Source organism: Globicephala melas, chromosome 1 (assembly GCF_963455315.2).
Source record: "Globicephala melas chromosome 1, mGloMel1.2, whole genome shotgun sequence".
In the NCBI taxonomy this organism is placed as follows: domain Eukaryota; kingdom Metazoa; phylum Chordata; class Mammalia; order Artiodactyla; family Delphinidae; genus Globicephala; species Globicephala melas.
The window spans coordinates 187,680,267-187,707,262 of record NC_083314.1 but is presented as its reverse complement, the minus strand read 5'-3'; the positions used below and the strand labels follow the sequence as shown (position 1 = coordinate 187,707,262).

The 26,996-nt window shown below is 66.4% G+C and overlaps 2 protein-coding genes across 16 annotated transcripts in view; one reads left to right on the top strand and one right to left on the bottom strand.

Moving 5' to 3' along the window:
- The window catches only part of HES4 (hes family bHLH transcription factor 4), a 29,305-nt gene extending 19,749 nt beyond the window's left edge, over nt 1-9,556 (bottom strand). Inside the window, exons 1-2 of one of the 5 annotated variants that reach the window (XM_060284954.1) lie at nt 9,087-9,556; nt 4,367-5,462 (exon numbers count right to left, since the gene is read on the bottom strand). The gene's annotated coding sequence lies outside the window, so the exon portion shown is untranslated. Of the gene's footprint in view, nt 1-4,366; nt 5,463-6,213; nt 6,552-9,086 lie in introns of those variants that run through there. The other 4 variants (XM_060284961.1, XM_060284940.1, XM_060284942.1 and 1 more) reach the window with 4 other exon arrangements.
- The window catches only part of AGRN (agrin), a 32,612-nt gene that overhangs the window by 3,888 nt on the left and 1,728 nt on the right, over nt 1-26,996 (top strand). For 2 of the 11 annotated variants that reach the window (XM_070046231.1, XM_060284742.1), the window contains exons 3-38: nt 10,396-10,443; nt 13,841-14,056; nt 14,262-14,486; nt 14,575-14,799; nt 14,988-15,194; nt 16,270-16,488; nt 16,563-16,757; nt 16,909-17,109; nt 17,192-17,340; nt 17,426-17,531; nt 18,252-18,368; nt 18,451-18,615; nt 18,771-18,914; nt 19,021-19,145; nt 19,220-19,325; nt 19,418-19,732; nt 19,812-19,949; nt 20,399-20,526; nt 20,681-20,795; nt 20,875-20,994; nt 21,112-21,459; nt 21,685-21,877; nt 21,991-22,206; nt 22,673-22,902; nt 22,995-23,129; nt 23,228-23,324; nt 23,430-23,594; nt 23,691-23,802; nt 24,038-24,049; nt 24,277-24,393; nt 24,520-24,712; nt 24,796-24,883; nt 25,057-25,080; nt 25,786-25,818; nt 26,124-26,348; nt 26,832-26,935. In XM_070046231.1, the coding sequence (XP_069902332.1) occupies nt 10,396-10,443; nt 13,841-14,056; nt 14,262-14,486; nt 14,575-14,799; nt 14,988-15,194; nt 16,270-16,488; nt 16,563-16,757; nt 16,909-17,109; nt 17,192-17,340; nt 17,426-17,531; nt 18,252-18,368; nt 18,451-18,615; nt 18,771-18,914; nt 19,021-19,145; nt 19,220-19,325; nt 19,418-19,732; nt 19,812-19,949; nt 20,399-20,526; nt 20,681-20,795; nt 20,875-20,994; nt 21,112-21,459; nt 21,685-21,877; nt 21,991-22,206; nt 22,673-22,902; nt 22,995-23,129; nt 23,228-23,324; nt 23,430-23,594; nt 23,691-23,802; nt 24,038-24,049; nt 24,277-24,393; nt 24,520-24,712; nt 24,796-24,883; nt 25,057-25,080; nt 25,786-25,818; nt 26,124-26,348; nt 26,832-26,935 (5,556 nt within the window). Of the gene's footprint in view, nt 1-5,985; nt 6,587-9,685; nt 9,841-10,395; nt 10,444-13,840; nt 14,057-14,261; nt 14,487-14,574; nt 14,800-14,987; nt 15,195-16,269; nt 16,489-16,562; nt 16,758-16,908; nt 17,110-17,191; nt 17,341-17,425; nt 17,532-18,251; nt 18,369-18,450; nt 18,616-18,770; nt 18,915-19,020; nt 19,146-19,219; nt 19,326-19,417; nt 19,733-19,811; nt 19,950-20,398; nt 20,527-20,680; nt 20,796-20,874; nt 20,995-21,111; nt 21,460-21,684; nt 21,878-21,990; nt 22,207-22,672; nt 22,903-22,994; nt 23,130-23,227; nt 23,325-23,429; nt 23,595-23,690; nt 23,803-24,037; nt 24,050-24,276; nt 24,394-24,519; nt 24,713-24,795; nt 24,884-25,056; nt 25,081-25,785; nt 25,819-26,123; nt 26,349-26,831; nt 26,936-26,996 lie in introns of those variants that run through there. The other 9 variants (XM_060284800.2, XM_060284788.1, XM_060284767.1 and 6 more) reach the window with 9 other exon arrangements.

The window sequence follows — 26,996 nt, the reverse complement described above, 5'->3', positions numbered from 1 at the left end:
CTGGAAGCTTGTGGTCTAGGGAAGAGATGGGAGGGTGGCATGGAGATGGGGCAGGCTGTGGGGTGTGATGCCCAGTTTTGAAAGATGAGTTGGGGGCTAAGGAGAGGGTCAGGGCACAGAGAGCCCCCATTTCTGCAAGATCAAGAAGGCACATCACTAACTCTGCAGCTGGACGGGTCCAGCCTGAGGGTCCACGACTCGGTAACTGAGCCCTTCTGTGGGGTCAGAGGGCATGTGGCAGGAGGGCCACCCCAGGCAGAACAAGATTTGCCGTCTTGCCAGATCCTGCTCTACCCAGGCCAGGCCCTGGTTCCGGATACATCAGGCTGGGCAGAGGGACACCTGGAAAGGAGGGCCCACAGGGAGAGCTCCCAGCGAGACTTCACCTTCTGTGTGCCGGCTGCCCAGGATAGGGACCGGGCTAGGCCCCCAGCTCCAGTTGGGCCGGTGGGGGAGGGTGGTGCTGGGACCCACAGGCCAGTGTGTAGCAATGGGGTGAGCACCCAGAAGGGGCCGAGGCCACCAGAGTCTTCTGGGGTGGGCCTGCCAGGAGGAGGGTCTTGGGGAAGGAGGTTCATGGAGAGAAAAGGAAAGGAAGTAGCCTTGACTGTAGCTTGGAGCCTTGTGGTAGAGCCAGGGTGGAGGGGAAGCCCCCAGGGAGGGGAGGGGCCCAGAGTGAGAAGCTTGGGGTCCACTGCAAGGGGCCAGGGAGCCCTGGAAGTTTTGAGCCCATGACACGGATCCCTTCTTTGGAAGCAAACCGGGGCACCTTGAGGAGCAGGGGCTGCGGGCAGGGTGGGTGCATCCCAGGGACCCCAGTTAGATGGGGGTGCCTCCCCCTTGAGCCTCCCGAAGGCCTGAGGCAAAAGGCCCCCTGGAGCTGGGGCCGGGCTTGGGGAAGAGACAGTCCTCTCCCCACCTGCCCCAGCAAGGTGCGGCTGGGAGGAGGGCCCGCCTTCCACTCTGTGGGAGATAAGGGCCTCAAACCCCACTCCAGGCTCTCCAGGGAGACAAGGCTTCACCCTAGTGGGGGGTTAGGGTTAGGGATGGACAGGGCTTGAACTAAGATGACCCCTCCCTGTCTGATTCTGACCCTGTTCTGTTCCTGGGAGCCCACAGCTGCCCCTGCCCCACAGGGCCCAGAGTGAAGGCCACTGATTTGTGGAGGTGACCCCAAGACCACCCAAGACCCCTGTCTCTAACACACCTCTCCCCGGCCCCCAAAAGGCCCACAGCCGCGAAGGTCAGGGGCACATCCTGCCAGGCCCACCTCCCTGGATGCCCCCAGCTCATCCCCACCTGGGCCCCAGCTCTACTGGGACTACCTTCCTCAGTTTCTCCCCCAGGGCCTGCAGGGTCTTCCTGGCTCTGGGCCCCTTCCCCAGCCTCCAGCCCCCAGGAAGCTCCTCCCCAATCCTCCGCCTGGGGAGCCACATTCCGAGCATAACTGAGACAGGTATGTGTCCCTCCCTCTGCGCCACCTGTGGGTGAGGGAGACGATGCTCTGCTTCACAGCAGCCTCTTCAGGAAGGAGCCCCTCGCCCCCTGCTTTGTCAGGGAAGTGGCCTGGCCTCTTCCAGTGCCAGCCGCCCACGCACCATGAGCCTGCCCAGGCTGGAAGCTGAGCAGGCATCTCCTCCAGCCTTCAGCCACTTTGCCCTGGTCTGGGCAGCACCCATACACTCCCACCACCCTCCCCTCCCCCACCTTATGAAGACTGGTCCTGGGGCCCCCTGAAGCCCCTAGGAGGGATGCAGGCCTGGGGCCCTTCCCCAGGCCTTTCCCTGCCCACTAGGAGCCAGGAGCAGAGAAAGGAAGTGTTGTCTGCCCTCTCCAGGTCTGGCACAGGGACAGGGTCGGTGAGTCTGGCTGTGGCCCAGCTCAGCCCTGCCCAGCCCTGAAGCCCGGGGTCCTGGCGGCCATGGCCTAGCCTGGCCAGCCTGATTCCAGTGAGCACCCTCCCTCCCTTCCTCCCTGCCAGGCCAGCCTTCTAGGGCCTTTGGGAAGGCAGTCCTACGTAGCTCAGGCTGGAGAGGTGCTGGGTCCCGGGCCAGCCTGGCACTGGTGCAGGCGCTATGGCCTCGGAGCTGGATGTGGACTGCAGACACCCCCAGACAGGGACTGGCTCTCCCTGAAGCAGGGCGGGGGCAGGTAGAAGTCCAGAGGGAGTTTCCTGGGCGGGCTCCCTCTGCTGTCTGGCACTTAGCTTCTGTACCCCCAAGTCCTCTGAGCCTGTCCTACTCCCGCCACATTCCTCCCTGAGGTGGGAGGTGGCTGCTTCCTGTCCCTGTTTCCCTCTTCCAGACTGTAGGTTCTCACCCCACCCCTCCAGACCCGCCTAGCGCCCTCGGCCCCTCCCCCAGGCAGGCCCAGGCTGGAGGCTGCCCGCCCAGGCTTTCTCCTTCCTTCTAGCAGCCAGGGGTGGGGCATCAGCTCAGGTGGGGTGTGACCGCCCCCCCCACCCCGCCCGCCTGTCCTCTTCCCACCTGGGGGCCCGTGGTAGATAGTCAGCGCTAGAATGGACCTGTGCCGGCTTTGTCTTCCCCTGGGCCCACGGTGGGCTGGCTGGTGTCCTCCCTGGGGCAGCCCCAGGGGGCTTGGGTGGGGGGCTGCTCCTGAAACCAAAGGCCTTTGGATCCAGTCCCTTCACTGCGCCAGACTGAGCTAGTGGAAACAGCTCTTGGCTTTTTCCAGACCCCACCCCATCCCCCTGCTCCACACCCAGAGAACAGCCCTGGTCTCCATTCTCCCCTGCAGATTGGAAATGCAAAAAAAAAAGTTGTTTTGAAACTGTCCTCCCCTCTCCTGCTGTCTATACTGGCCTCCCCCAGGGTGCTGGACAGAGTGGATTCCGGTGGGGCCTGCCTGTGCCCTTACAGCATCTCTGGGGGTGCTGGGACCCACGTGCACAGAGGAGAAATTAGATTCACCTGGTCAGGGCTAGCTGGCCCAGGTGTGGGGCTACAGCCCCCTGCCCCGCCAGTCCTACAGGCTGAGGTGGGGGGAGTGTAGAGGGTGGCATGGGGCTGCCAGGTAAGGTTAGCAGGGGAGTGGGCCCAGACTTCAGGGCCGTGGATCTAGCCAGAGGTCACTCTCACCATCACCCTGCTACAGTCAGGCCAGCTCAGCCTCCTCCAGCCTGCTTTGCTTCCTTCCTAAATGGTTAATTCTCCCCAGCCCCCTGAGAAGCAAAGCCTGCCCCCACCCCCATCACCACAGGAAGGTGGAAAACAGCTGCAGAAACAGGCCTCTCTCCTGCCCCTGCACCTGCCCCAGCCCTTTGCCTCCACCTGCAGGCTCCAGGCCAACTGCCCTCCCTCCCCCCACAAGTTCTACCCTTGCCTAGAGGCCTGGGGCGGGGGGCGGGGGGGATGAAAGCTGGGCTCCGTCTCCTGTCCTGCTCTGCTGGCCCCAGCCGCCCCCCCACCATTGAGATAGGTGAACCATGGCTCCCCACACAGGCCCCCAAGGCCCAGCCGGGCTGGGGGCTGCAGGCACAATCACTGAAATAGCCCCAGTAACCCCTGACACCCCAGAGTCCCAGAGAGTGCCCGCCTCTCATTGAAGAGCAACAGGGATCTCAGAAATGAGACAGCACCCTAGTGACAAGCACTCTGGTGACACTGATGCAGCTCATCAGAGGGCACTGTGCCCCCACGGGCTACACTGGGGCTCAGGAGGGATCACGTTCCAGTCCCAGGCTGCGGCTGGGAGCCGGGCAGGGGTGACTAGGCCTCTGGTGGAGTTTCCAGTGGGGAGGGAAGCTCCCCTAGAAGGGGCCTCTCCCCCCAGAGCAGATCCTGAGAACTTCCTCTGAGGAAGGCCCCCTGCCAGGGGCTGCTTACAGCTGGACCTGGGAAGGGGAAGATGGCCCCTCCCACTCCCCTCCCCACCAGGGCATAGAGGCATGGGAGGCGCCGGCTCTGTGTCCTCCCAGGCAGCCTGCTGTTGACAGCTGTGTGACCTGCACGTGTGCACGTGTGCCTGCAGCCTCAGGTGTACCAACCGGCACACGATTCTGATTGAAACCCCAGCTGGGCTGTGGTTCCTGCCACCCTTGGATCAGCCTGGGGAGGGGACCCTGCAGGTCCTCTGCCAGCAGGCTGGTAGCAGGCAACCTTGGCTTGTGTCCCTGGGGGCCTGGGAACAGGGCTCCAGCCCTCTGCCCTCATATGGCTCCCATCTCCTGCCTGCTGCCCCAGTGTCCAGCTATGCCCTCCTCCCACCCACCCCGTTCCCGGCCGAGGTCTGGGCCCCGCCTCCTGTGGGCTCTGCCTCTGGGTTTTTCAATGCCAGAGATGGAAGGACTGTGGTAGGGACAGGAAGAGTCTCTGGGGCCACTTGGATTCCCTGTCCCATCTCGTACCTGCCGGACCCTGAGTCTGGCACTGTTAGGGGTTAGGTGTGGCACGTCAGGAGAGGCTGGTCTGCCTCTGGCCTGAGGTGGGCCTGAAGCTTCCCTGCCCCTCCCATTGGCAGCTACCTCTGGGCCGCCCCGCGCTGGCCCCGGCAGAAGCAGGCAGCCTGTCCCTCTGGCCACAGACGCGGGCTTCCCGTGTACATTAGGGCGAAATAAGAGCACAGCATCTGGGCCAGACTGTGGCCTGTCCCTGACCCACCAGTGGGGAGCAATGTACGTCCACTTCTCTCCCTGGAGGGGAGGCGGTGAGGGTCGCTAGGGTCCATTTGAGAATCCATCCGTGGGTTCCTTCCTCAGCCACCCGTCCACCACGGCCCAGCAGCAGATCCTCACAGGGCCGCTGGAAGGGCTGCCGCTGCCACCTGCACAGGGCCCTTCGAGGTTCTGGACGGGCTTTCCAAGGAGGCCAGGTGTGGCTGTGTGTTGAGGAGCGAAGGCCAAGGGGGAAGGGTATTCCGGGCAGGAAAGGCAGCACAACAAGGTCTGAGATGCAGGGAACAGCAGGCAGTCCCTGTGGCTTGGCTGCGGGGTGGGACAAGGCAGCTGTGGGCGTGGTGCGGGCCAGAGAGCTACAGCCCACGGGCTGGAAGAGGGGGACCCTCCTCTCTGAGCAGGAGCCTTCCCACCTGACGCTGCGCCTTGGCTGCTGGTCCCGGTCACCCTCCCCCACGGGAGAAACTCCGCCTGCACCCTGGCTGCGTCTGCAATCTCCTGGTCTTCCGTCTTTGCGGCTCTCTCCTGTCTGGCCGGTCTCTCTGCCCCTTTGTCCCCTGACTTTCTGGTTCCAGTAGGTGTGTCTGTCTGTCACTCCTCTTCATCTTGACATCCAGCCGGTCAGTACCTCCAGGAAGCACCGTCCCCCAACTCAGACCGTTGTGCTGGACTGTGCATCCCTCACTGCCTGGCGTGGCCCTCAGCAGGACACAGGGTCTCCACTCACCAGGCACTGACCACACGTGGGTGCCACCCTGGCTCTTCCAGCTTGCTCCTTCCTCCCGGAGATGGGCAGGGCCTGGCCAAAAGAGGTGGATTTGGGGCTGTCCTGGAGGGGAGGGACCGAAGGCATGGATCAGCTCCACCGCGGCCCCCTTTTCTGCAGGTGCCTACCGCCCCCCTCCTCTGTTCGTCTGGCGCCCCCTGGTGGCTTCAGTCTATGTCTTGGCAGGTGTCCAGGCCCTGGACTGGGCTCCCTCCTCCCAGCGTTCCCCAGGCCGGAGGACCTGCCCATGGCCCCTGTCGCCCTGAGGCCTCACCAGCCTGGCCCCTCCTGGCCCCTCCTGGCCTCCTGCAGCCTCCTGAGCCCGTTCTCCCCTGGGCCTCTGTAGTTGCCTCTGTCCGGAGGTGCAAACCCCTCTCCCCATCCTTCGGGTCTCTGTACAGATAACCCCCCCACCCCCACCCCCCGACCCTCCGACCTCTAGTGCTCTCTCTGTCACAGGGTAAGCCCCCAGGGTGCAGAAATCCGACCCGACTCGGGACACACCTCCTGCACTGCGCCTACCCCCGGAGGAGCTCAGACGGGCTGCTGAGGGAGGCTGGGCCCCGGGCAGGGTGAAGGCTGAGTAATGAGGGAGGAGGGAAGCCAGGGGTCAGCGGCCGCAGCTGCCGTCCAAGCCGCCAGCGGTCGCCACCCTACGAGCTGGCCCTGCTGAGCCCCGTCCCCAAACTCTCACTCAATCCCACCGCCCGGCGGCGCCGGCTAACCGGCAGAGTGTGGGCCCTGCCCGCGGGGCTGGTGGGTGGGCACACAGCCAGCGGACTCAAACCTGGGCGCCTCCCGGCCTCGGCCTCACCTGAGGCGGCGATCGGGGCCCGGGCCGGACGCCGCCTCCTTCCCAGCGGCGGGCCCGGGTCCAGCAGCGACGTCCCGCCGTGAAACGCCCATTGTCTGCTGAGGCCGAGGGGGAGGGGACGGCCGTAGCCTGAGACCAGACACCAGGAGGCCGGGGCTGGGGGAAGGGGCCGCCCTGCCCCGTCCTCTTCCCCTCCCCCACCGGGGCGGCCAGACACCTGTGACTCCGGGCCGCCTGGCGGCCGGCGCTCGACTGTTCGATGCGCTTCACACACAAGCGGGATACCCTTGAGGTCCCGGCGGTGGGGACAGGCGGACCGCGCGCTGCGCGGGACCAGCCGAGGCGCCGCCGGCCGCGAGGCCCGACATTAAAGGTGTGTGCGCACGCGCGGAGTGTGCTCGCCGCCGGGAGGGCGGTGCCGCCCCACCCCCACCCCCTCCTTTCCGGGGGAGCTGGGCCCGGCCCCTCCGGAGTGAGGGAGGGGTCATCTGCGTAAGAAAGGGGTCGGCGGGGGGCCAGTAGGTAGGACTTCCCATCCTCTCTAGACTCTATTCCCCATCTTCCTTCTCAGGGAAGCACCTGGAGGGGCGCAACCACACCGTGTACTTGGGGGCACGCCCAGTGTGTGCTGTGTGACTGAGGGGCAAGTTTTGCATTGCATGAGGGCGTGCAGTGTGTATGCACGCAGGTGAGTGTGTGACACCCAGTGCCTGTGCAGACTTGAGTGAGTGGGTGTACATGTATCTGCGTACGTGAGACCTGGGACGTCGAGTGCGTGTGTACACATGTGAGCAGTAGCATGTTGCTGTGTGTAAACCCAGAGGGGGGCCGATTCTTGGCTCGGAGCACCCTCTGTTCCTGGGGTCTGAGCCTGCGTGGCCTGGTCAGGGCTGAATGATTTTGAGTCTGAAGATCCCAAAATAGCCCGGGTAGCCTGAGCTCCCCTCCCCCAGCTGGCTCTGAGGCCTCAATGGCCCTTTGTCTCTCTGAAGGCATCCAAGCCCTGTGGGGGCTCAGGCTCGGGCTGAGGCTGGGAGGGACCGGGCTGCATGCGGGTCCCCTTTCCCCAGGCCAGACCTGACAGGCCTTGCGCACCGCCACCACCACCACGTGAGCCCTAAGTCCAGCCCATTTGCTGGCAGAGTCCAGGGTCTCTGCCTGGGGGAGGCCTGCCCTGCCAGCACGGGCTCCCCCTGATCCCAGGGCTTGCCCCTCCCACACTCTGGTCCCCTTGCCTCCCCTCCTCCAGCAGGGCCCACCCATGATGTCCCAAGCTGCAGTGGCAGCAGCAGACAGGGCTCCTGTGCGGGTGTGTGCTCAGTGCGTACGTCTGTGGTTTAAACCCTGGCACTGTCTGTGGGCCCCTCCCTGAGTGGAGGGATTCCAACTGCAGTCCTGGGGGCTGCAGTGAGAAGTAAATGGGAAATGTGTCACTGCCTGGGCTCACCACACCAAGTTCTGGGCTGTGGGCCAAGCTCTGCCCGGAGGAGATAAAAAGTCAGACCCTGCCCTGGGTGCTCCAAGTCCGGGGCATTGCCACTCTCAGTGTGGTGTGGGCAGTGCCAGGGTGTGGTGAGGTGAGGTGAGGGGGTGGGAGGCTCCCCTGAGGAGACAGTGAGGCCAGCCAGGGGCAGGGTCTCCAGGTGGGCTGACAGATTGCTACTCTGTGTCCATCGCGGCCCGGGGTGGGGGGGACCACTTTGTGTATTGACTTTTCCTGCAAGGTTTCAGTAGACCCTCAGGTTCCAGGGCTCCAAGAGGTTTGAAGACCCCTGCTGTGGATGATTGGGGACCGGACAGGGTGGGCTGACCCTGTTAGGATTTGGTACTAGTGTGTCTGGGCGCAGGACTGAAAGGAGTCCAAGGAGATGGACCTGAAGAACTGGGTGCTGGCTGGCAGGTGCTTGACGAGCAGGGAGTGAGCGAGGTGTGTGTGGGAGGACTCCAGGGACATGTTTGTGAGGCAGCTGCACACGTGATGGGGAGGACGGGAGTCCCAGGTGGGCCGCGCGCCCTGGCCCGCTGTGACGTCAGGGTCTCGACGTTCCCGGAAGGCCTCTGGGGGGCGCTCCAGGCTTGCGGTCTGGACCTGGAGCCCCGCGACTATTTGCATAACGCTCATTTACATGGGACTCATTTGCATGATCCTGTCACCTCGCGGACGCGAGTTGGGGGTGTGCGGATGGTTTGAGGTGCTGCTGTCAGGTCCTAGGGAGGGGTGGCGCACCCTCTGAATTGAGCCCAGCCTACTCCCCACCTGTGTGTATGTACCTGGAGACGCTACCCCCACAGTGCCGGGGTCGCGCCAGCGGGGGCAGAGACATTGACACGCACACGCGGTAGCACGCAGACCGCAGCCCAGAAACCGGGTCCTTCGTGCAGGTCGATCCCCCCTGCGGGGACACAGACAGACCCTCGGACACTCCGCCGCGCCGCCGCTCACACGCACAGCCCAGCCCAGCCCAGCCGGGTGGGAGCGGGAGGGGACCCTGTCCCGCCCACCTACTCGACCCCACTCCGCAGCCCCCCACCCCGACCTCACACGTGCCTTCTCTCCAGCGCCAGCCTCCGCTCCCCCTCATCTCCGGCCCCGACCCCAGCCCCCATCCCGACCTGCACCCTCCGCAGCCCCAGCGCCCCACCTCTGCGCCCTCCCCGGCCGCCGCGCCCTTCCAGCCCCGGTGCCCCCAGCCGACCCCCAGCGCCCGCAGCCTCTGCGTTGTCTTTTGTGCCGTCGCCCTCCCGTCCTCATCCGCCCGATGCTCCTTGCGGCGCGAGCCGCGACTCCCCGCGGACGCTGGGGTCCCCGGAGGCGTCTTCCTTTGTCTCAGCTCCCCGCCCTCCCTCCGCGGCGCCCCTCGCCCCTCACTCACCGCCTCGGCCCCGGCCTGGGCGCGGGGAGCGGGCGCGGCCCTCCGCGGCCGGCTCTTTCTTCTCTCTCTCCGGAGGCGCGCTCGCCCCTCCCGCTCGCAGCCGTCGCCGCTCCCGCCTCTGCCGGGGACCGAGCAGCCGGGACCCGCCGAGTCCCGGGCGAGGGGCCGCTCGCCGCCCTTCCCACTCGGACCGACTTCTCCTGGGCGGCCGCGCGGGCACGATCCGGGGCTGCGCGACTCCCCGAGGCTGGCTCCGGGAAGCCCGAGCCCCGCGGAGAGCTGCTGGCGCCTCCGGCCCAGGCCCTGGCCGGTGTGGACGGCAGGGGTGGTGCTGGCCCTCGGTTCCTCGTCCACCTCCCTGCGAGCCCAAACTTGGGATTTCGACTCCGGGAGAATTCTGCACACCTCCCTTTATGAGCCTCAAGGGCTGTGGAGGGGGCCTGGCGCCCCCCCACTCCCCAGCTGTGACTGGAGCTGAACTTTGAGAATGTAGCTGCTGTCAACTGGCCCAGGGGTCCAAGAATGGGGCGAGTGGCACCGAAGAGGCCCAAGGGCACCCCGTGAGGACCCCCACGCCTCAAGAGTGGGGGCTGAGGATCCCGGGCCATGCCTCCACTGCCGCTGGAGCGGGACCCCCGGCAGCGGCGCGGGCTCTCCCTGCTGGTGCGATATTTCATGATCCCCTGTAACGTCTGCCTGATCCTCCTGGCCACCGCCACGCTCGGCTTCGCGGTGCTACTCTTCCTGAACAACTGTACGTCTGTGGGTGTGGCAGCCTCCTGGGCCCAGGTGACCCTGCCTGTCTGCTCGCTGAGGTCCCCTGCCTCAGCCACCAAAGATTAGGGGACAGGCAGGGTCACAGAGAGGCCACCAGCTGTGACGTGGCTCAGATGGGCCGCTGCATCTTCTGGGAACACCTGGGTCGTTCTCTGGATGCCTGGGCCCCCCGAAGGCTGTCTGTGGGCTGGGGGGGGGGGCAGGGGCCGGCCCACATCCTGAGCTGCAGAGACAACTTTCGTTGGGGGGGGGGGGGTTGGGGGCAGCTGGCTACGCTGGGAATGGGGGCTTTGGCAGGACCTGGGGCTCATCTCGGGAATAGGTGGCTGCCCACACCCCTGCCACTGGGCCTCCCTGACAGGTGTCAGACCATGATGATACAGCCAGAGGGGCAGAGGAAAGCCAGGGAAGGGATGTGTGCAGGCAGGGGTGACCCCTCCAGGCTGGACAATGGGACAGGCTATGGAAGGACTGGCTCGGGCTGGGGAGTGGGGGCGGGGGTTGCCTGACTTGGAGATTTGTTTTTTTCCAGACAAACCTGGGACCCACTTCACGCCAGTGCCCCCAACGCCTCCGGATGGTGAGTGAGGGCTCAATTGGTGACAGACTGAGCTTGGCAATCTGTGCCTGGAGGGGCGGTGGCACTCTTGGTGGTCAGGGGGTCATTCTTGGGGCGTGTACATCAGACATGTAGCTGTGTCTGGAGCAGGAGGAGGCTGGATGAGGGAACCTGGATCCTTCCTGGGGAGTCCACAGTGGTGGACAGCAAAGGGAACCTGGGGTCCGCAGTCCCTGGGCCTGGCCCCACCTTGGCCTCAAAGTTGGGACTGACTTAGTGCTGGAGCCCACGGGTTGAGAGATGGGTCAGAAGATGTGTACAGAGGGCGTGGGGGGCCAGGGGCTCGGGGAGAGGGCCTCAGCAGGACCAGCAGCAGCTGTCTGAGGAGGGATGGGCGGGTCTGTTCCTGGACTGAGCAGGCTGGGCCTGGCCTCCTTGACCTGCTCTGTGGGCTGGGGCCCGGCCTCCCTGGGGGGCTGCTGTAATTAAGCTAATGTGAGCGGGGAAGAGAGGAAGCTGTCAGTGCCTCCGGAGGGCAGGGGAAAGGGGTGGCCTGGGGTCCTCTTGGGAGAGGGGGCTGCTCCCAGGTCTGCTTTCAGTGCCTGGGCCCCCTGCTGGGCAGGCACGGCCCAGGTCCCTGGAAGTACACAGAGGGCTGTCCATACATGGGATGGGCCATGGGAGGGCGCAGGTCTGCACTGGGCTGGGGGTTTGGGCCCAGGACTGAGCCTCTCATAGGCTGTGGACAAGAGGCCTGGAGCTGGCTGGATTTAAACACCTTCCTCTCTCCCAGCGTCCTCAGCCTTCTCTCCTCAAGCCCCAAGGCCTGCTGTGTCTCTTTTCCTTCACACATGCATTGGCGCGCCCCACAGCCTTCCACACGGGCCCCGCACCTGCCCTCGGATCCCATCACACATTTCGGGACAGCTACCCCACATGACCTTCGTCATCCCTCCCAGGCGCACACACAGCACATTCTTGGTCACAGGCAGGGCTCAGGGCACGCGCTCCATCCTCCAACCTACCCAGGTCTGGGGAGAGAGTTAAATATACCCACTCCAACCGGCGGAGGCTATAAAAAGCCACCACCGCCTCCGGCATCGCACACTGTGAGGGAGCCTTGGGCAAGGAAGGAGTGAGGCTCCTTCAGGAGGGCAAGCATGGCAGAGCCCCAGAGGTGACGCTCAAGGGCCGGGAAGCTTGCAGGTCTCTGGGCGCTCCACCTGCGCTAAGGAGGGGCAGCCTGCATGATGAGGGTGCAAGTCTTGGAGGACGAGGAACCTACTGGTCATAGAGGAGTAGGTGTCCTTGGCCCAGGGGTCAGGACCTTGGGTGGTGTCCGGCTGGACCAGGGTGACCAGAGGGAGAGAGAGGCTTGAGCCCGAGGGGCAGTGCGGTGACCAGGTCCTCGGCCATGGGGTCAGGACCCTGGGAAGGACCTTGATCAGCAGGTCCAATTGAAGCCAGATAGAGCAGCCAGCCAGACGGGGCAAGTGCCCCTGGGTTTGGCCTGGGGGTCCCCAGGGCCTTGGGCAAGTGAGGGCTGAAAGTGAGAGGAAGTGCTAAGGGGAGAGAGAAGGAGACCGCGGGAGACGGAAAGTGAGGAGAGGGGCTATGAGTAGACAAAGTGTTGAACCAGGACAAGGGATGCCCCATATGCTAGCAGCTCTTACTGCTCTAGTCATCGCAGTGGCTGACCCCCCCACCCGGCCCAGAGTGGAGTGCTGGGCCTCTCCAAGCCTTTGCAGGTATTGGCCCATTTAGCCTCACAACAACCCTGGAGGGTAGGTTCTATTGTCCCCATTCACTGGAGGAGATGCTGAGGTAGGGCGAGGCTGTAACTTGCCCACCGTCACTTGGCGGGTGAATGCAGGTGGGGCAGCCTGGCTCCAGGATCTGATGAAGCATCTGCGTGGGTGCCCAGATGAGGTCGGGGGAGGACGGCGGGGGGGGGGGGTCTGCAGGGAGTTCAGCCTGGGGTATCCATGCTGGCCCCGCCCTTGCCTCCAGCCCCCGTTCACTCAGCCCGTGGGGGGTGGGGGCAGGGATTCCCAGACAGACTCGCGGGAGCCTGGGGTGGGCTGTTGCTATGGTGACAGCGCCAGCTGCCTGTGCTGCTCCAGACCCCTCGGAGTTGAGGCTGCTTCCTCCTGCCCCCCTGCCTGAGCCTGCTGGGAGGTGATGGGGGGCGCCCCCCGACCCCCATAACTTATTAATGATAAGTGGACCCAATTAAACATTTATTGCATCCAGACAGCCGCAGCCGGTAATGGGCCTGCCCCGCCTATGGGGGTGTCACCCTGGGTGGGAGTCCTGAGGAGTCAGCCTGCCCGCTGCCCTGACACTGTGCCCAGGAGGGCCTGTCCTGACGGCTCTGCAACTCAGTGAGCGCGTGTGCGCTGGCGACACTGCAAAGTTGAGAACTACAATGTTTAAAGAAGAAAACAGTCGGGTCCGCAGGGCCCGGTGTGCTAGGGTCCCTGAGGAGGTCATGCTGAGTGTGAGGTGGGGCAGCAGGGCCTGGGGAGGGGGTGGGGGCGGCGACATTTCCTGAGGTGGGAGCCCAGGAGGATAGGTGAGGAAGGATGAGGTGTGTGGGTACCCGCGGGGCCCTAGCGAGAGATTGCAGCTGGGAGGCCACGAGCCACAGCAGAGCACGGACCTGGGGGAGGCTGGCTGTGGGGACGTGGAAGGTGGGGGAGTGGGCAGACAAGAACCCAAGTGGGGACAGGCCTGAGGAGAGGGGAGGCCTCCAGAGAAGCAGGAAGGGGAAGAAGTGAAAAGAGAGGGGTGGGGGCCGGCAGGGCACTGGGTTCTGGGCCGAGGGTGGAGCATGTGACCTGACCTCAGATAACCCCACCCCCTGTCCTGCAGCTGTATGACCTCAGGCCGGTCCATGAAAGGCAGAGGAGCTGGTCCCTGGGGAGGTGGCAGGGGCCAGGTGTGGGCGGGGACACTGGAGCAGCTCCCAGGGAGGGGGCGGGGCGGTCCGGGGTTCTGAGGAGTAGGTCACAGTCGGAAGAGGGGCTTTGATTTTGAGGTGGGGATGCTGATTCCCTGTGATAGAGTCGGCCTGGGGGCTGTCTGTCTGTCCTCTGTGTGGGGAGTGGGTCAGGAGCAGATGCAATGCCCCTTCCACAGTTGCGGGGCTGAAGGGGGCGGGGGCAGAGAAGGCTCTGCGGGGGGAGGGAGGTTGTTGAGAGGGGGAGGGCACGAGGCCCTGGCTGTGATGGGCGCACCCGGGGTTCCTGTGAGCGCCAGTACGAACATGGGTGGGCACGCATGTGCATGTGTGACCGTCCGTGCAAGATCCTGGCCGGTGTGCGGACGTTGGACTGTGTGCATGATGACCGTGGGCCTGGAGGCGGCAGGGGCCGGGCCCCTACCCACCCCGTCGCGTCTTCCGCCCCACCCGCAGCGTGCCGAGGAATGCTGTGTGGCTTCGGCGCCGTCTGCGAGCCCAGCGCGGAGGAGCCGGGCCGAGCCTCCTGCGTGTGCAAGAAGAGCGCCTGCCCCAGCGTGGTGGCGCCCGTGTGCGGCTCGGATGCCTCCACCTACAGCAACGAGTGCGAGCTGCAGCGGGCGCAGTGCAGCCAGCAGAGGCGCATCCGCCTGCTGCGCCGGGGGCCCTGCGGTGAGTGCGGGGCGGGGCCTTGGTGAGGGGGATGCAGAGGGGCGGGGACTGTGGTGACGGCGGTGGGGCCTGCAGTTGGGGGGGCGCGGGGGCGGGGCTGGAGCGGGCCTGAGTGAGGAGGGATGAGGAGGGCGGGGCCTGCGGTGAGGGGGTGCGCGGAGGGCCGGCCGCCGGCCAGTGTGACCCCACCCTGCTCCGCCCACAGGGACCAGGGACCCCTGCTCCAATGTAACGTGCAGCTTTGGCAGCACCTGTGCGCGCTCCGCAGATGGACTGACAGCCACGTGCCTGTGCCCTGCCACGTGCCTCGGGGCCCCCGAGGGCCCCGTGTGTGGCAGCGACGGCACTGACTACCCCAGCGAGTGTCAGCTCTTGCGCCAAGCCTGCGCCCACCAGGAAAACGTGTTCAAGAAGTTCGACGGCCCTTGCGGTGAGCGCTACCCCTGCGCGCGTAGCATGACCTCAGTCAGTGTGTGCACACTGCGGCAGTGCCCTGACCTCCGCCTTCCCGCCCCCAGACCCCTGCCAGGGCGCCCTCAACGACCTGAGCCTCATCTGCCGTGTGCACCCACGCACGCGGCGCCCCGAGATGCTCCCGCGGCCAGAGAGCTGCCCTCCGAGGCAGGCGCCCGTGTGTGGGGATGATGGGGTTACCTACGGTAACGACTGCATCATGGGCCGAACCGGGGCCACCCGAGGCCTCCTCCTCCAGAAAGTGCGCTCTGGCCAGTGCCAGCCTCGAGGTGGGCGGCTCCTGGGGGAGGGCCCCGTCCTGGCACTCTGCATGACCCAGGGCCCCGCCTGTCCCCACCCTCCCCTGCATGCCTCATGGGTCCCCACTCATCACCTCGTGTGCCCGTGGGTCCCCTGCACATCCCAGCGTGGGGGCTGGCGTGGTACTCTGGCTCTTCTGATCTCCTTGCCCCCCCAGACCAGTGCCCAGAGGCGTGCAAGTTCAGTGCCGTGTGCCTGTCCCGCCGAGGCCGCCCCCGCTGTTCCTGCGACCGTGTCATCTGCGATGGGGCCTACAAACCCGTGTGCGCCCACGACGGGCACACATATGACAATGACTGCTGGCGCCAGCAGGCCGAGTGTCAGCAGCAGCGCAGCATCCCCGCCAAACGCCAGGGCCCGTGTGGTGAGCACCGTGGGTGGGCTCTGTGCTGCGAGCAGGCTGGGCCGGCAGTCCCCGCTGCCTGTCATCACATGCCATCTCCATCCTGAGTCATGCTTCTCCTCCCTGGGCTTGTGGGCGACAGCTGGTCACTCTGGGGAGCCTTGGCAGGGCTGTTGCCTGTCAGCGGGCTCTGGGGAGGTGGCATCTGTCAGGGACGTGCCTGCAGCACCTGGGAGGATGTGCGGCAGAGGCAGGGGTCCGTGGGCAGGCTCCCTGGGACCTGCCCGACAGCCCTCAAGTCCTCCGGGTGCCACACTCTTGGGACACACAGCCCCCTTAGAGGCAGCGTCTCAGTCGGGCTTCGAGGGACCAGGAATGGGCAGAGACAGCGCGTCCTGAGTGGACTGGGGCTCTGCCCACCTCTACCTCCGTCCCCGTCGGCCGGTCTGCCCATCTTTCCGGTCTCTCTTTCTGCGTCTGTTTCCTCTCCTCTGCTCTCCCTTCCCTCTTGGGTCCACCTCTTGTGTCTTCCAGCCTGACCTGCTGGCAGGATGAGGTACCGCGCCTGCCGCCAGGAGCCCACAGCCCGAGGTCTGCCCCCCGCGCGGCAGGGGGGGGTGGCTCGCTGCTGCCTGGCCTTGCGGTCCTCAGAGCAAGTGGACAGACACCTCCTCCCCCGTGTGGCCCTGGGTGTGGCTCTGGGTTGCAGACTCCTCCCCCCCCAGAGAGAGCACCCCCGCCCCCACGCATGGGTGTCCCAGGGCTGCTGGTGGTCAAGGGTCAGTGGCCTGGGTGGGCTGGTAAAGCTGGCCCTCCCACCAGCCCCTGAGACCAGTCCAGACGCTCCTGCGTCTAGAGGGCAGCCCCACCCCACACTCACGCCGGGACCTGGGGCCGTCTGAGTCTGTGTCCCTGCCCACGTGTGTCCGCGTCTGTCCCTTTCTCTGCTGTGTCCTGCGCATCCCGCCCTCCTCCTGGTCCACTCTTCCCACACCATCCCCACCCTGGGAAAGGGTCTGCTGCGTGGGGCTGGGGGCTTTGCGCGTCGCCTGGGAGAGCAGGTGGGGACCCTGCTGAGTGCCCACATTCTCCCCAGACCAGCCCCCGTCCCCGTGCCGCGGGGTGCAGTGTCCATTCGGGGCGATGTGTGCTGTGAAGAATGGGGAAGCCGAGTGTGCGTGTCAGCGAGCGTGTTCAGGCATCTACGATCCTGTGTGTGGCAGCGACGGCGTCACGTACGGCAGCACGTGCGAGCTGGAGGCTACGGCCTGCGCCCTTGGGCGGGAGATCCGGGTGGCTCGCCGAGGACCCTGTGGTCAGTGGTGGGTGAGTGGGTCTAGCTGGGGGGTGGCCGCCCTCGCCACTGTGGTGATGGAGCGTCCTCCCCAGACCGCTGTGGGCAGTGCCGCTTTGGAGCCCTGTGTGAGGCTGAGACCGGGCGCTGCGTGTGCCCCTCCGAGTGCGTGGCCTCGGCCCAGCCCGTGTGCGGCTCTGACGGGCGCACGTATGCCAGCGAGTGTGAGCTGCACGTGCACGCCTGCACACGCCAGATCAGCCTGCACGTGGCCTCGGCTGGACCCTGCCGTGAGTGGGGCTGGGGGCGCCTGGCGGGCTGTGGTCCCGTGGCCTTGGCTGGACCCTGCCGTGTGTGGGGCTGGGGGCGCCCGGCGGGCTGTGGTCCCGTGCCTCCTCCACCCAGTATCAGCTGACCCCCGCCCGGCCCCGCCTTCTGCAGAGACCTGCGGAGACACAGTGTGCGCCTTCGGGGCCGTGTGCTCGGCGGGGCGGTGCGTGTGTCCCCGGTGCGAGCGCCCTCCGCCCGGCCCCGTGTGTGGCAGCGACGGCGTGACCTACCGCAGTTCCTGCGAGCTCCGCGAGGCGGCCTGCCAGCAGCAGATGCAGATAGAGGAGGCCCGGGCGGGGCCGTGTGAGCAGGGTAGGTTCGGGGGCAGCTGGTGTGGGCTGCTGGGCGCCAGCCTCGGCCGGGACCCCGAGGTGACCTGGCCTCCTCCCCACAGCCGAGTGCGGCTCGGGAGGCTCGGGCTCTGGAGAGCACGGTGAGTGTGGGCAGGAGCTGTGCCGGCAGCGAGGCGGCATCTGGGATGAGGACTCAGAGGACGGGCCGTGCGTCTGCGACTTCAGCTGCCAGAGCGTCCTGAGGAGCCCGGTGAGGCCCCCCCTCCCCTGACTCCCACTGGGCAGTGAGGCAGGAGCCGTGACCGCCCACACCTGCCCTGACACCCTTCCTGCAGGTGTGCGGCTCGGACGGGGTCACCTACCGCACCGAGTGTGAGCTGAAGAAGGCCAGGTGTGAATCGCGACCAGAGCTGTACGTCGTGGCCCAGGGAGCCTGCAGTGGTGAGTGGGCGTGCGGGCGTGTCCGGCTGTGTGTGGGCACACATGTGCCTGTTCAAAGGTACGTGTGCCCACGGGTGTGAGGCTTGTGGGGGTCCATGTCTTGTTCGAAGTTGTTGCGTGTATGCTGTGGTGGGCGTGTGTGAACACGTGTATCGTGTTTGCAGTGTGTGCTGTTAGTGTATATCCGCATTTGTGCAGCTGTGGTGCGTGGACGTGTGTGCCTGCCAGTCAGCAAGTGTGCACTGAGCACCTACTGTGTGCAAGGGGGCATCAGTGAACCAGCGAGGCCCACCCTCCGGGCACTTTTTCTTCTGGGAGGAGACTGATGGTGACCGGCAATCGTTGTATCTTTGTGCACGCACAAGTGCTCCTGTGTGTGTCTGTGCGCGGGGGAATGTGGTGTACATGTGTGCCTGCCACCTGGCAGAGGCCTGCTAATCCGAGCGTGTGGCTCTGGTTGTATGTGTGTGCACGGGGCTTCACGTCCACGATCTGTGGGCGTTTCACATGTTGCTGGTACTCGGTGTGCAGACACGTCATTGTTCTCATGTGCGGTATGGGGTTCCCGCCTGTGACCCGAGCTGCAGACCCATGGGCCCTGGTGGGAGCCGGCATCTGGAGGGCTGAGTGGTGAGGGCGGGGGCGGTTGAGGCAGAGGGGCCGTGCCCAGGTGGAGCGTCTGGCCCTGCCTGGCATCTCAACCCCTGCCCCTCCCTGCAGCCCCCACCTTGGCCCCGCTGCTGCCTGCGGTTCCCCTGCACTGCGCTCAGAGCCCCTACGGCTGCTGCCTGGACAACATCACTGCTGCCCGGGGCGTGGGCCTGGCCGGCTGCCCTAGTGAGTACCCGAGCCTGGCCCTGACCCGCAGCCAGGCAGAGCCACGCAGCTGCGGTGACCCTGCCTTGCCCTGGCCTTGCAGGCTCGTGCCAGTGCAACCCCCACGGTTCCTACGGTGGCACCTGTGAACCGGCCACAGGCCAGTGCTCCTGCCGCCCGGGCGTGGGGGGCCTCAAGTGTGACCGCTGCGAGCCCGGCTTCTGGAACTTCCGTGGCATTGTCACCGATGGCCGGAGTGGCTGTACCCGTGAGTGACGGGGCCCACGATCGGTCCCCAGCTGAGCACTGCTGCCTGCCCACCCTGTCCCTGCTTTCCTCATCCCCCCTGGCAGGGGCTGGGCCAGGCCCTGGAGCCCGCGGGGAAGCCGGACACAGGTCTCAGCCTCTTCTCCTGCCTCCCAGCCTGCAGCTGTGACCCCCAGGGGGCCGTGCGGGACGACTGTGAACAGATGACCGGGCTGTGTTCCTGTAAGCCCGGGGTGGCCGGACCCAGGTGCGGGCAGTGTCCAGACGGCCATGCCCTGGGCCCTGCTGGCTGTGAGACAGGTGAGGGCCAGACCTGGCACTGCCCCTGGCCCCCTGTGCTGGGGATGAGGCCGTCATAGGGACGGGGTTTCCTGAGCCAGTGGGCTCTCCCGTGTCTGTGCCCCAGACTCCCCGGCACCCAAGACCTGTGCTGAGATGCTTTGTGAGTTCGGGGCGTCCTGCGTGGAGGAGGCTGGCTCCGCCCACTGCGTATGCCCAACACCCGCCTGTCCAGGGGCCAATGCTACCAAGGTGAGGGATGGGTAGTGTGGAGGGTGGAGGGGTGCGGAGGGGCCTCCCCCCAGCATCCGTGTCCTGTGCCCCAGGTCTGTGGGTCAGATGGAGTCACCTACGGCGACGAGTGCCAGCTGAGGACCATCGCCTGCCGCCAGGGCTTGGACATCTCTATCCAGAGCCTCGGCCCTTGCCAGGGTAAGGCCTCACCCACTGCCCCAGACTGACCAGGAAGGCCTGACCCTGCTCTGACCACCGGCCCCGCCACCTGGAATCTCCTCTCCTTACAGAAGACATCACTTCCGGCCCCCGTCCGACATCTGCCTCTGTGGCCCCCTCAGGGCTTGACCTGAGCAAGGTGCTGCTGCCTCCACCCGGCGCCCTCCCCCCGGCTCCCAGCAGCACCGCTCGACCCACATCGCAACCTTGGACCACTGCCAGCGTCCCCAGGACCGCTGCAAGGCCTGTGCTGACCATGCCTCCCACGGCCCCCTCCCCGGCAGCCAGCCTCGCCACATCTGCCTTTGGCGAATCTGGCAGCGCCGATGGGAGCGGCGACGAGGAGCTGAGTGGTGACTTGGAGGCCAGTGCGGCTGGCTCAGGAGGTGAGCACAGGCTCCGGGACGTGGGGGCAGGGCCCAGGAGGGCTGCATCTGGGGCTGGGCTCAGATGGCACCTCCCCAGGACTCGAGCCCCCTGAGAGAGACAGCGCTGGGACCCCCGGGCCACCCATGGAGAGGGCGTCCTGCTACAACTCGCCTATGGGCTGCTGCTCAGATGGCAAGACACCCTCACTGGACGCAGAGGGCTCCAACTGTCCTGGTGAGTGGGTGGCCGGGGGCCTGGGTGGAGCGTGTGGAATGGCCTGGACACATCCAGAGATGCTGTCTCTCCTCCCGGCCGCAGGCCTGTCCAGCAGGTGGGCACCCAGGCTTTGTGATCTTCTGATTTTAGCACACATGTGCAAGCGGTCTTGGGGATTCAGTACATGCACACGTAACGTGTGTTCTCGGCCCCCGCACACGCGTGGGTGCCCAGGACCCCGTGGCTAACCTGTTTTTCCTGTGCAAGCCGGCCTGGGGCACTGCTCCGAGGAGTCTGTCTGGTAACCGATGCCAGCCCTGCCCCGGGGTCCGCACTAACCTCATGACCATCTGACTAACCGCCACCCGCCCTGCACCCCGCGTGGCTCACTGCTGGGGCCTGTGCCCATGGCTGGCCCAGAGGCCAGGCAGGTGCCGGGCAGGACCTCACTGCTCCCTCCCCCGCAGCCACCAAGGTGTTCCAGGGTGTGCTGGAGCTCGAGGGGGTCGAGGGGCAGGAGCTGTTCTACACGCCGGAGATGGCCGACCCCAAGTCCGAGCTGTTTGGGGAGACGGCCAGGAGCATCGAGAGCGCGGTAAGTGTGGGGCCGTGGCCAGGGTGGCAGCCCCTACCCAGCCACTGGCCTTTTTCCCAGGACAGACCCAGAGAAGCGCTGTGGGGGCGGAAGGAGGGCCCAACAGTCCAGCCTGGGCAGCTTCCCGGAGCCCTAACTCACTCTCCACCCGCAGCTGGATGATCTCTTCCGGAACTCGGACCTTAAGAAGGACTTTCGAAGTGTCCGCCTGCGGGACTTGGGGCCCGGCGACTCCGTCCGAGCCATCGTGGATGTGCACTTCGACCCCAGTGAGCCCCCACCCCAGGCCCTCCGGGAAGTGGGGGGCTGCCCTGGCCTCCACCATGCTCAGGGTCCCTCCTCCACCAGCCACAGCCTTCAGGGCACCCGATGTGTGCCAGGCCCTGGTCCGGCAGATCCAGGCATCCAGGCGCCGGTCACTGGGCGTGAGGCGGCCTCTGCAGGAACACGTGCGGTTCATGGACTTCGGTGAGAGCCTGGTCCGGCCGGCAGCCACAGCTTGTCCCCACCCTCCGTCCCCCACGCCGCGCACTGCGCTTGGGATCCCTGCTCCTTGCGGATCCTGACAGCTTCCCCTACCCCCAGACTGGTTTCCTGCGTTCTTCACGGGAGCCACCCCTGCTGCAGCCACGGCCAGAGCCACCACTGTGGCCCACCTGCCACCTTCAGCTGTGACCCCTCGGGCCCTCTATCCCAGTCACACAAGCCGGCCCGTCAGCAGGATCACAGTGCCCTTCACCGCGCGCCAACCCTCCACCCCTGCCCCTAGCCGTATGCCTGCACACCGGCCCTCGCCCCCAGGCATCCTGCAGCCCCCAAGGCCCTGTGACTCCCAGCCCTGCCTCCACGGGGGGACCTGCCAGGACCAGGGCTCAGGTGGAGACTTCACCTGCCGCTGCACAGCGGGCAGGGGGGGCGCTGTCTGCGAGCAGGGTAAGGTCATCCACGCGGGGGAGGGGCAGGGAGGCAGAGGGGGCCAGGTTGGGGAGGGCCGGGCCACCGGGAGTGGGGGGCCGGGCAGGGGGGCCAGGCTGGGGTGAGCGGCCGGTTGGACTCCCTGGCCCAGCGCTGGGGACAGGGTTGGGGGTTTCGGACCGGCAGTCAGAGCCCGGGCAGCCGGGTCCTCTGTGCCCTCCACTGCCCCTCCGTCTCCTGCAGCACCACGCCCCTCCGTGCCGGCCTTCGGGGGCCACTCCTTCCTGGCCTTCCCCACCCTCCGTGCCTACCACACCCTGCGTCTGGCGCTTGAATTCCGGGCGCTGGAGCCCCAGGGTCTGCTGCTGTATAACGGCAATGCCCGGGGCAAGGACTTCCTGGCACTGGCGCTGCTGGGGGGCCGCGTGCAGCTCAGGTGGGTGGCGGGCGGTTGGGGGGGTCAGGGCTGAGGGTGGGGGTTGGAGGGCAGGGCCAGCCCGTGGTCCTGGCTCCGTTTGGCTGTCCCAAGCGCCTGTTCCCGCCCCCCAGGTTCGACACAGGTTCGGGGCCCGCGGTGCTGACCAGCTCAGTGCCCGTGCAGCCCGGCCGGTGGCATCACCTGGAGCTGTCTCGGCACTGGCGCCAGGGCACTCTCTCGGTGGACGGTGAGACCCCTGTCCTGGGCCAGAGCCCCAGTGGCACTGACGGTCTCAACCTGGACATGGACCTTTTTGTGGGTGGCGTCCCGGAGGACCAGGCTTCCGTGTGAGCATGGAGGAGGGTGGTGTGGCCCCGACCGCAGACCCCCGACCTTGGCCCTGATCCCTGACTCTTGGGGTGGCATCCAGGAGGTCCAAGCTCCCTGTGGATAGCAAAGGAGTTGGAAGTGTGGGTGTGGACCACGGCTGTGACGCTGGCCTCAGCCCCAGCCCTTGACCGTGATCCTGATTCTGTCCTGATGCCGAGGACCAAGCTGCCGTGTCATCACCAGGGAGGGGCTGGGCTGGCCCTGACCCTCAGTCCCGACCCTTGACTCAGCCCAACCCGCCTCCTGATTCTGTGGGTTGACTGTCCATCTTGTGAGGACCAAAAGAGGGGTCGGGGACGGGTAGCAGCCCTGACTCACGACCCCGGCTGACTGAGGGACGCCAGTGGCACAGCTGGTTGTGAGAGAGGACAGACAGCTCTGGTCTCTGGCCTGTGGCCCCTGACCCTCTCATCTCGGTGGCAGGGTGCTCGAGCGGACCTCTGTCGGTGTCGGGCTTAGGGGCTGCATCCGCTTGCTGGACGTCAACAACCAGCAGCTGGAGCTGAGTGACTGGCAGGGGTCTGCGACCCGAAGCTCTGGAGTGGGCGAGTGCGGGGACCACCCCTGTGTGCCTAACCCCTGCCTCGGCGGGGCCCCGTGCCAGGCCCTGGAGGCCGGCATGTTCCACTGTCGGTGCCTACCCGGCCGCTTTGGTGAGGGCGGGCCCTGGGCCGGGTGCTGGGGGGACTTGTGTGTCTGTGCTTGGGACTCAGGCCTCCCGGGACCCCAACCTGCCTCCCTCCAGGCCCGACCTGTGCTGACGAGAAGGACCCTTGTCAGCCGAACCCCTGCCATGGGGCAGCCCCCTGCCGCGTGCTGCCCCAGGGCGAGGCCAAGTGCGAGTGCCCTCGGGGCCGGGAGGGCAGCCTCTGCCAGACAGGTGGGGACAGCGGTGCTCAGGGCAGGGAGGGCGGTGGGGGCTCTGGGGCTCTGGGGTCAGGGCCCGGCACCCTGTGTGATCGTCTCCTGTCCTCGCAGTCTCAGAGCGCGAGAATAGCCAGCCTTTCCTGGCCGACTTCAGCAGCTTCTCCTACCTGGAGCTGAAAGGCCTGCACACCTTTGAGCGGGACCTGGGGTCAGTTGGGCAGAGGGGTCGATGAGGGGAAGCGGCCCCCAACCCCATCCAGCCATGGGGTGAGGGGGCATCGAGACACCCCCGCCTGCCCTCATGTGACCCCAGGGAGAAGATGGCGCTGGAGGTGGTGTTCCTGGCCCGGGGTCCCAGCGGCCTGCTCCTCTACAACGGACAGAAGACAGACGGCAAGGGCGACTTCGTGTCGCTGGCACTTCACGACCGTGTCCTGGAGTTCCGCTACGACTTGGGCAAGGGGGCAGCGGTCATCAGGTGGGCCGCGCGGGGTGCAGGGGGCTGGCCTCAGGCCCCTGCCGGGCAGGCCGGCAGAACCCCAGTGCGCTCACGGCGCCCCACCCCCCCCTCCAGGAGCAAGGAGCCAGTGGCCCTGGGCGCCTGGACCAGGGTCTCTCTGGAGCGAAACGGACGCAAAGGAGCCATGCGGGTCAACGATGGGCCCCGTGTGCTGGGGGAGTCCCCGGTGAGCTGAGCGAGTGTCTCCAGGGCTGCCCCCCTGCTCGCCGCCGCCCTCCCCCTCCCGGGAGGCGCGCGGCCCCGCCCCATAGCCTGAGCTCACTGGACTGTTTTCTCTCCTCTGCCCTGGGCCTCTGTCTGTGTCTCCTCTCTGCTCTCACTGCTCCCTGGCCCTCGCTCTGCAACCCCACCCCGCTCGCTCTCCGCTCTCCGCTCTCCGCTCTCCGCTCTTCGGATGCCAGAAATCCCGCAAGGTACCGTCTCCTCTCATCCTGCCTCCTTCCTCTTCTGCCGCCTCCGCCCCTAGCGTAGCTCCGCCCCCACTAAGCCCGTGTGGCCGTGTCTGTGATGAACGCTGCTTCCAGCAGGCTGGAGGGCGCGGGGTGGGTCATCACCGCGGGCGGGCCCTGGTCTGGGGCTCGAGCTGTTCCTGCCCGGTGGGTGGGCTCCACACCCCTCAGCCCGCTGCACCTCCCCCCAGGTGCCGCACACCGTCCTCAACCTGAAGGAGCCGCTCTACGTGGGGGGGGCCCCTGACTTCAGCAAGCTGGCCCGGGCAGCCGCCGTGTCCTCTGGCCTGGATGGTGCTATCCAGCTGGTGCGTGGGGCGGGGGCGGCGCCCTGGCACAGTCTCGAGGAAGGGCCCATCCCAGAGGGGCTTCTGTCCTCCTGGGATGGGGGCCGCCCGGGCAGGCTGGACAGAGGCTCTCGCTCCCGTCCCCAGGTCTCCCTGAACGGCCGCCAGCTGCTGACCCGGGAGCACGTGGTGCGGGCGGTGGGTGTCTCGTCCTTTGCAGACCACCCTTGTACCCAGGCCGGGGGTCACCCTTGCCTCAACGGGGCCTCCTGTCTCCCTCGGGAGGCCTCCTACGAGTGCCTGTGTCCTGGGGGCTTCTCAGGGCTGCACTGCGAGAAGGGTGAGCGCTTCTGGCACAGGGCCAAGGCTGGACGGGGCGGGGGGGAGCCTGCCCGAGACCGCACTCACCCCGCTGTCTCTCAGGCCTGATTGAGAAGTCGGCCGGGGACTTGGACACACTGGCCTTTGACGGACGGACCTACATCGAGTACCTCAACGCCGTGGCGGAGAGGTAGTGTGCCCTCCGGAGCCAGGCGCCCCTCCGCCCTCCGCTCTCTGGTCCTGTCTGCGCAGCTGCACAGGGCTAGCTGCGGGACCCTCCACTCCGGCCCCCGGCTCTGTGCCCACCTCCGCCCCTCCTCCACCCTCCTTCCTTCTCACTGTCTCTGTCTCTTTGATTCCAAGCGAACTGACCAATGAGATCCCAGCGTAAGTAGCTCCGCCTCCACCCTCACTGTCAGTCACCATCCTCTGCTCCCCACCCACCGGGCAGCACATCCCAAGGGTGGGCGAGGGCAGAACTTTCCATCCCCAGTGGAGGAGGACGGGGCTTCGGGGGAGCTGTTGGTGCTGCCGGGGCTCCGTTTCCCCGCTTGAAAGTGGGGAGCCGCCCCTTCCCAGATGCGTGGAATGCCCCCTGCAACTACTCCCCTCGCCGCGTGGCACCGGCACAGCGTGCGCGCGTGCGCACACTTGCAAACGTGCACATTCGTGCCCACGTGTCTGTGTGCATACACGAGCACGTGTGTCTCAGTGTGCACACGAGTCCATGTGCTCCCATGTGTGCGCACACCCACGTGTATGGGGGGCCATCCGGGGGTCTCTCCCGACCAGGGGCCCTCGGTCTTCGTTCCGTGTCGCCCGTGCCCCAGCTGTTTCCTCTGCACCTGGCCTGGGCCGTGCCTACCAGCTCTGTGTCTGCCCATGTGTGTTGCATGTGTCATGGCCAGGGCTCTGTGGTGGGTGGAGCCGACACCCCAGGGTCCTGTGTGTCTTCCGTGGATGCTTGCTCCGCCTGCCTTCCACTGGTGGAGACGGGGTGTGGGGAGGGGCTGCTGCTGGGTCCCGCCCCACCCCACACTACAGCCTGTCTGTGCCCCTGCTCACCTGCCTCCCTCTCTTCCTGCATCTAAGCCCTGAAACTCCGGATTCCAGGGCCCTTCCCAGGTGAGCAGCGGCCCCTGGCCCCTGCCGTCTGCCTGTTGCCTTCCCATCTCTCTGAGCATCTCTCTGCCGAGCTGTCCCCGTGTCTATCCACCTCACTCCTCTGATTGCCCGTCTGGCCCCACCTCCCACCATCCATCTCTCGGCCCATCTGTCCCACTGGTGGTGTCCACCAGCTGCCCATCCAGCTGCCCCGGTGGCACCACTAGCCCTCATGGCCTCTGCAGTCATGCCCCTCACCTTCCTACCACCCCTACCCCGTCCCCACCACCCTCCCAAGAGGTCCTGACCAGCCCTCTGCCCACCAGCGAGAAGGCGCTACAGAGCAACTACTTTGAGCTGAGCCTGCGCACCGAGGCCACGCAGGGGTTGGTGCTGTGGAGTGGCAAAGCCACAGAGCGGGCCGACTACATCGCACTGGCCATCGTGGACGGGCGCCTGCAACTGGCTTACGACCTGGGCTCCCAGCCCATGGTGCTGCGCTCCACCGTGCCAGTCAGCACCAACCGCTGGTTGCGGGTCAGGGCACACAGGTCAGCAGGGAGCCTGGGGCCACCGAGAATAGCAGCGGGCGCTGCCTGGACTTGCCCGGCCAGGGCATGCCTGGCCACTCGTGGCTAGGGTAGGAGTTTGTTAGGGGGAGGAGGGTGAGGAGGGCTGGTGGCCCGACCTGAGGTCACTGCCAGCGCGGGAGGAGGGATGAGAGGGTACAGGAGAAGCAGTGATGGCCAGGGAACCCCTGATCTGAAAGGGGTTTCCCCGCTCTACCCAGACGCCGGCTGGGGACATGTCCCTCTGGTCTGAGCCTTGGCCGTCCCCTCCAGCAAAGCTTGACCCACAGGAGGTCCCCCTGCCCTTGGCCATCTCGTGCTCTCCTGGGGTCAGTGCCACTCCATCCTGGCCCCCAGGGGTGACACTTGGTGACGGTCCCCAGGGTGTGGTGTTGGGGCGAAAGGGATGGAGGGACCAGGACCTGGAGCCACCTGATGGCCTCACCCCACCCACCACACCCCCAGGGAACAGAGGGAAGGCTCCCTTCAGGTGGGCAATGAGGCCCCTGTGACTGGTTCCTCCCCACTGGGTGCCACGCAGCTGGACACAGATGGAGCCCTGTGGTTGGGTGAGTGATTGGTGGGGGGGAAGCCAGGGGAGGGACAGCGAAGGGTCTCTGAGGGACAGGT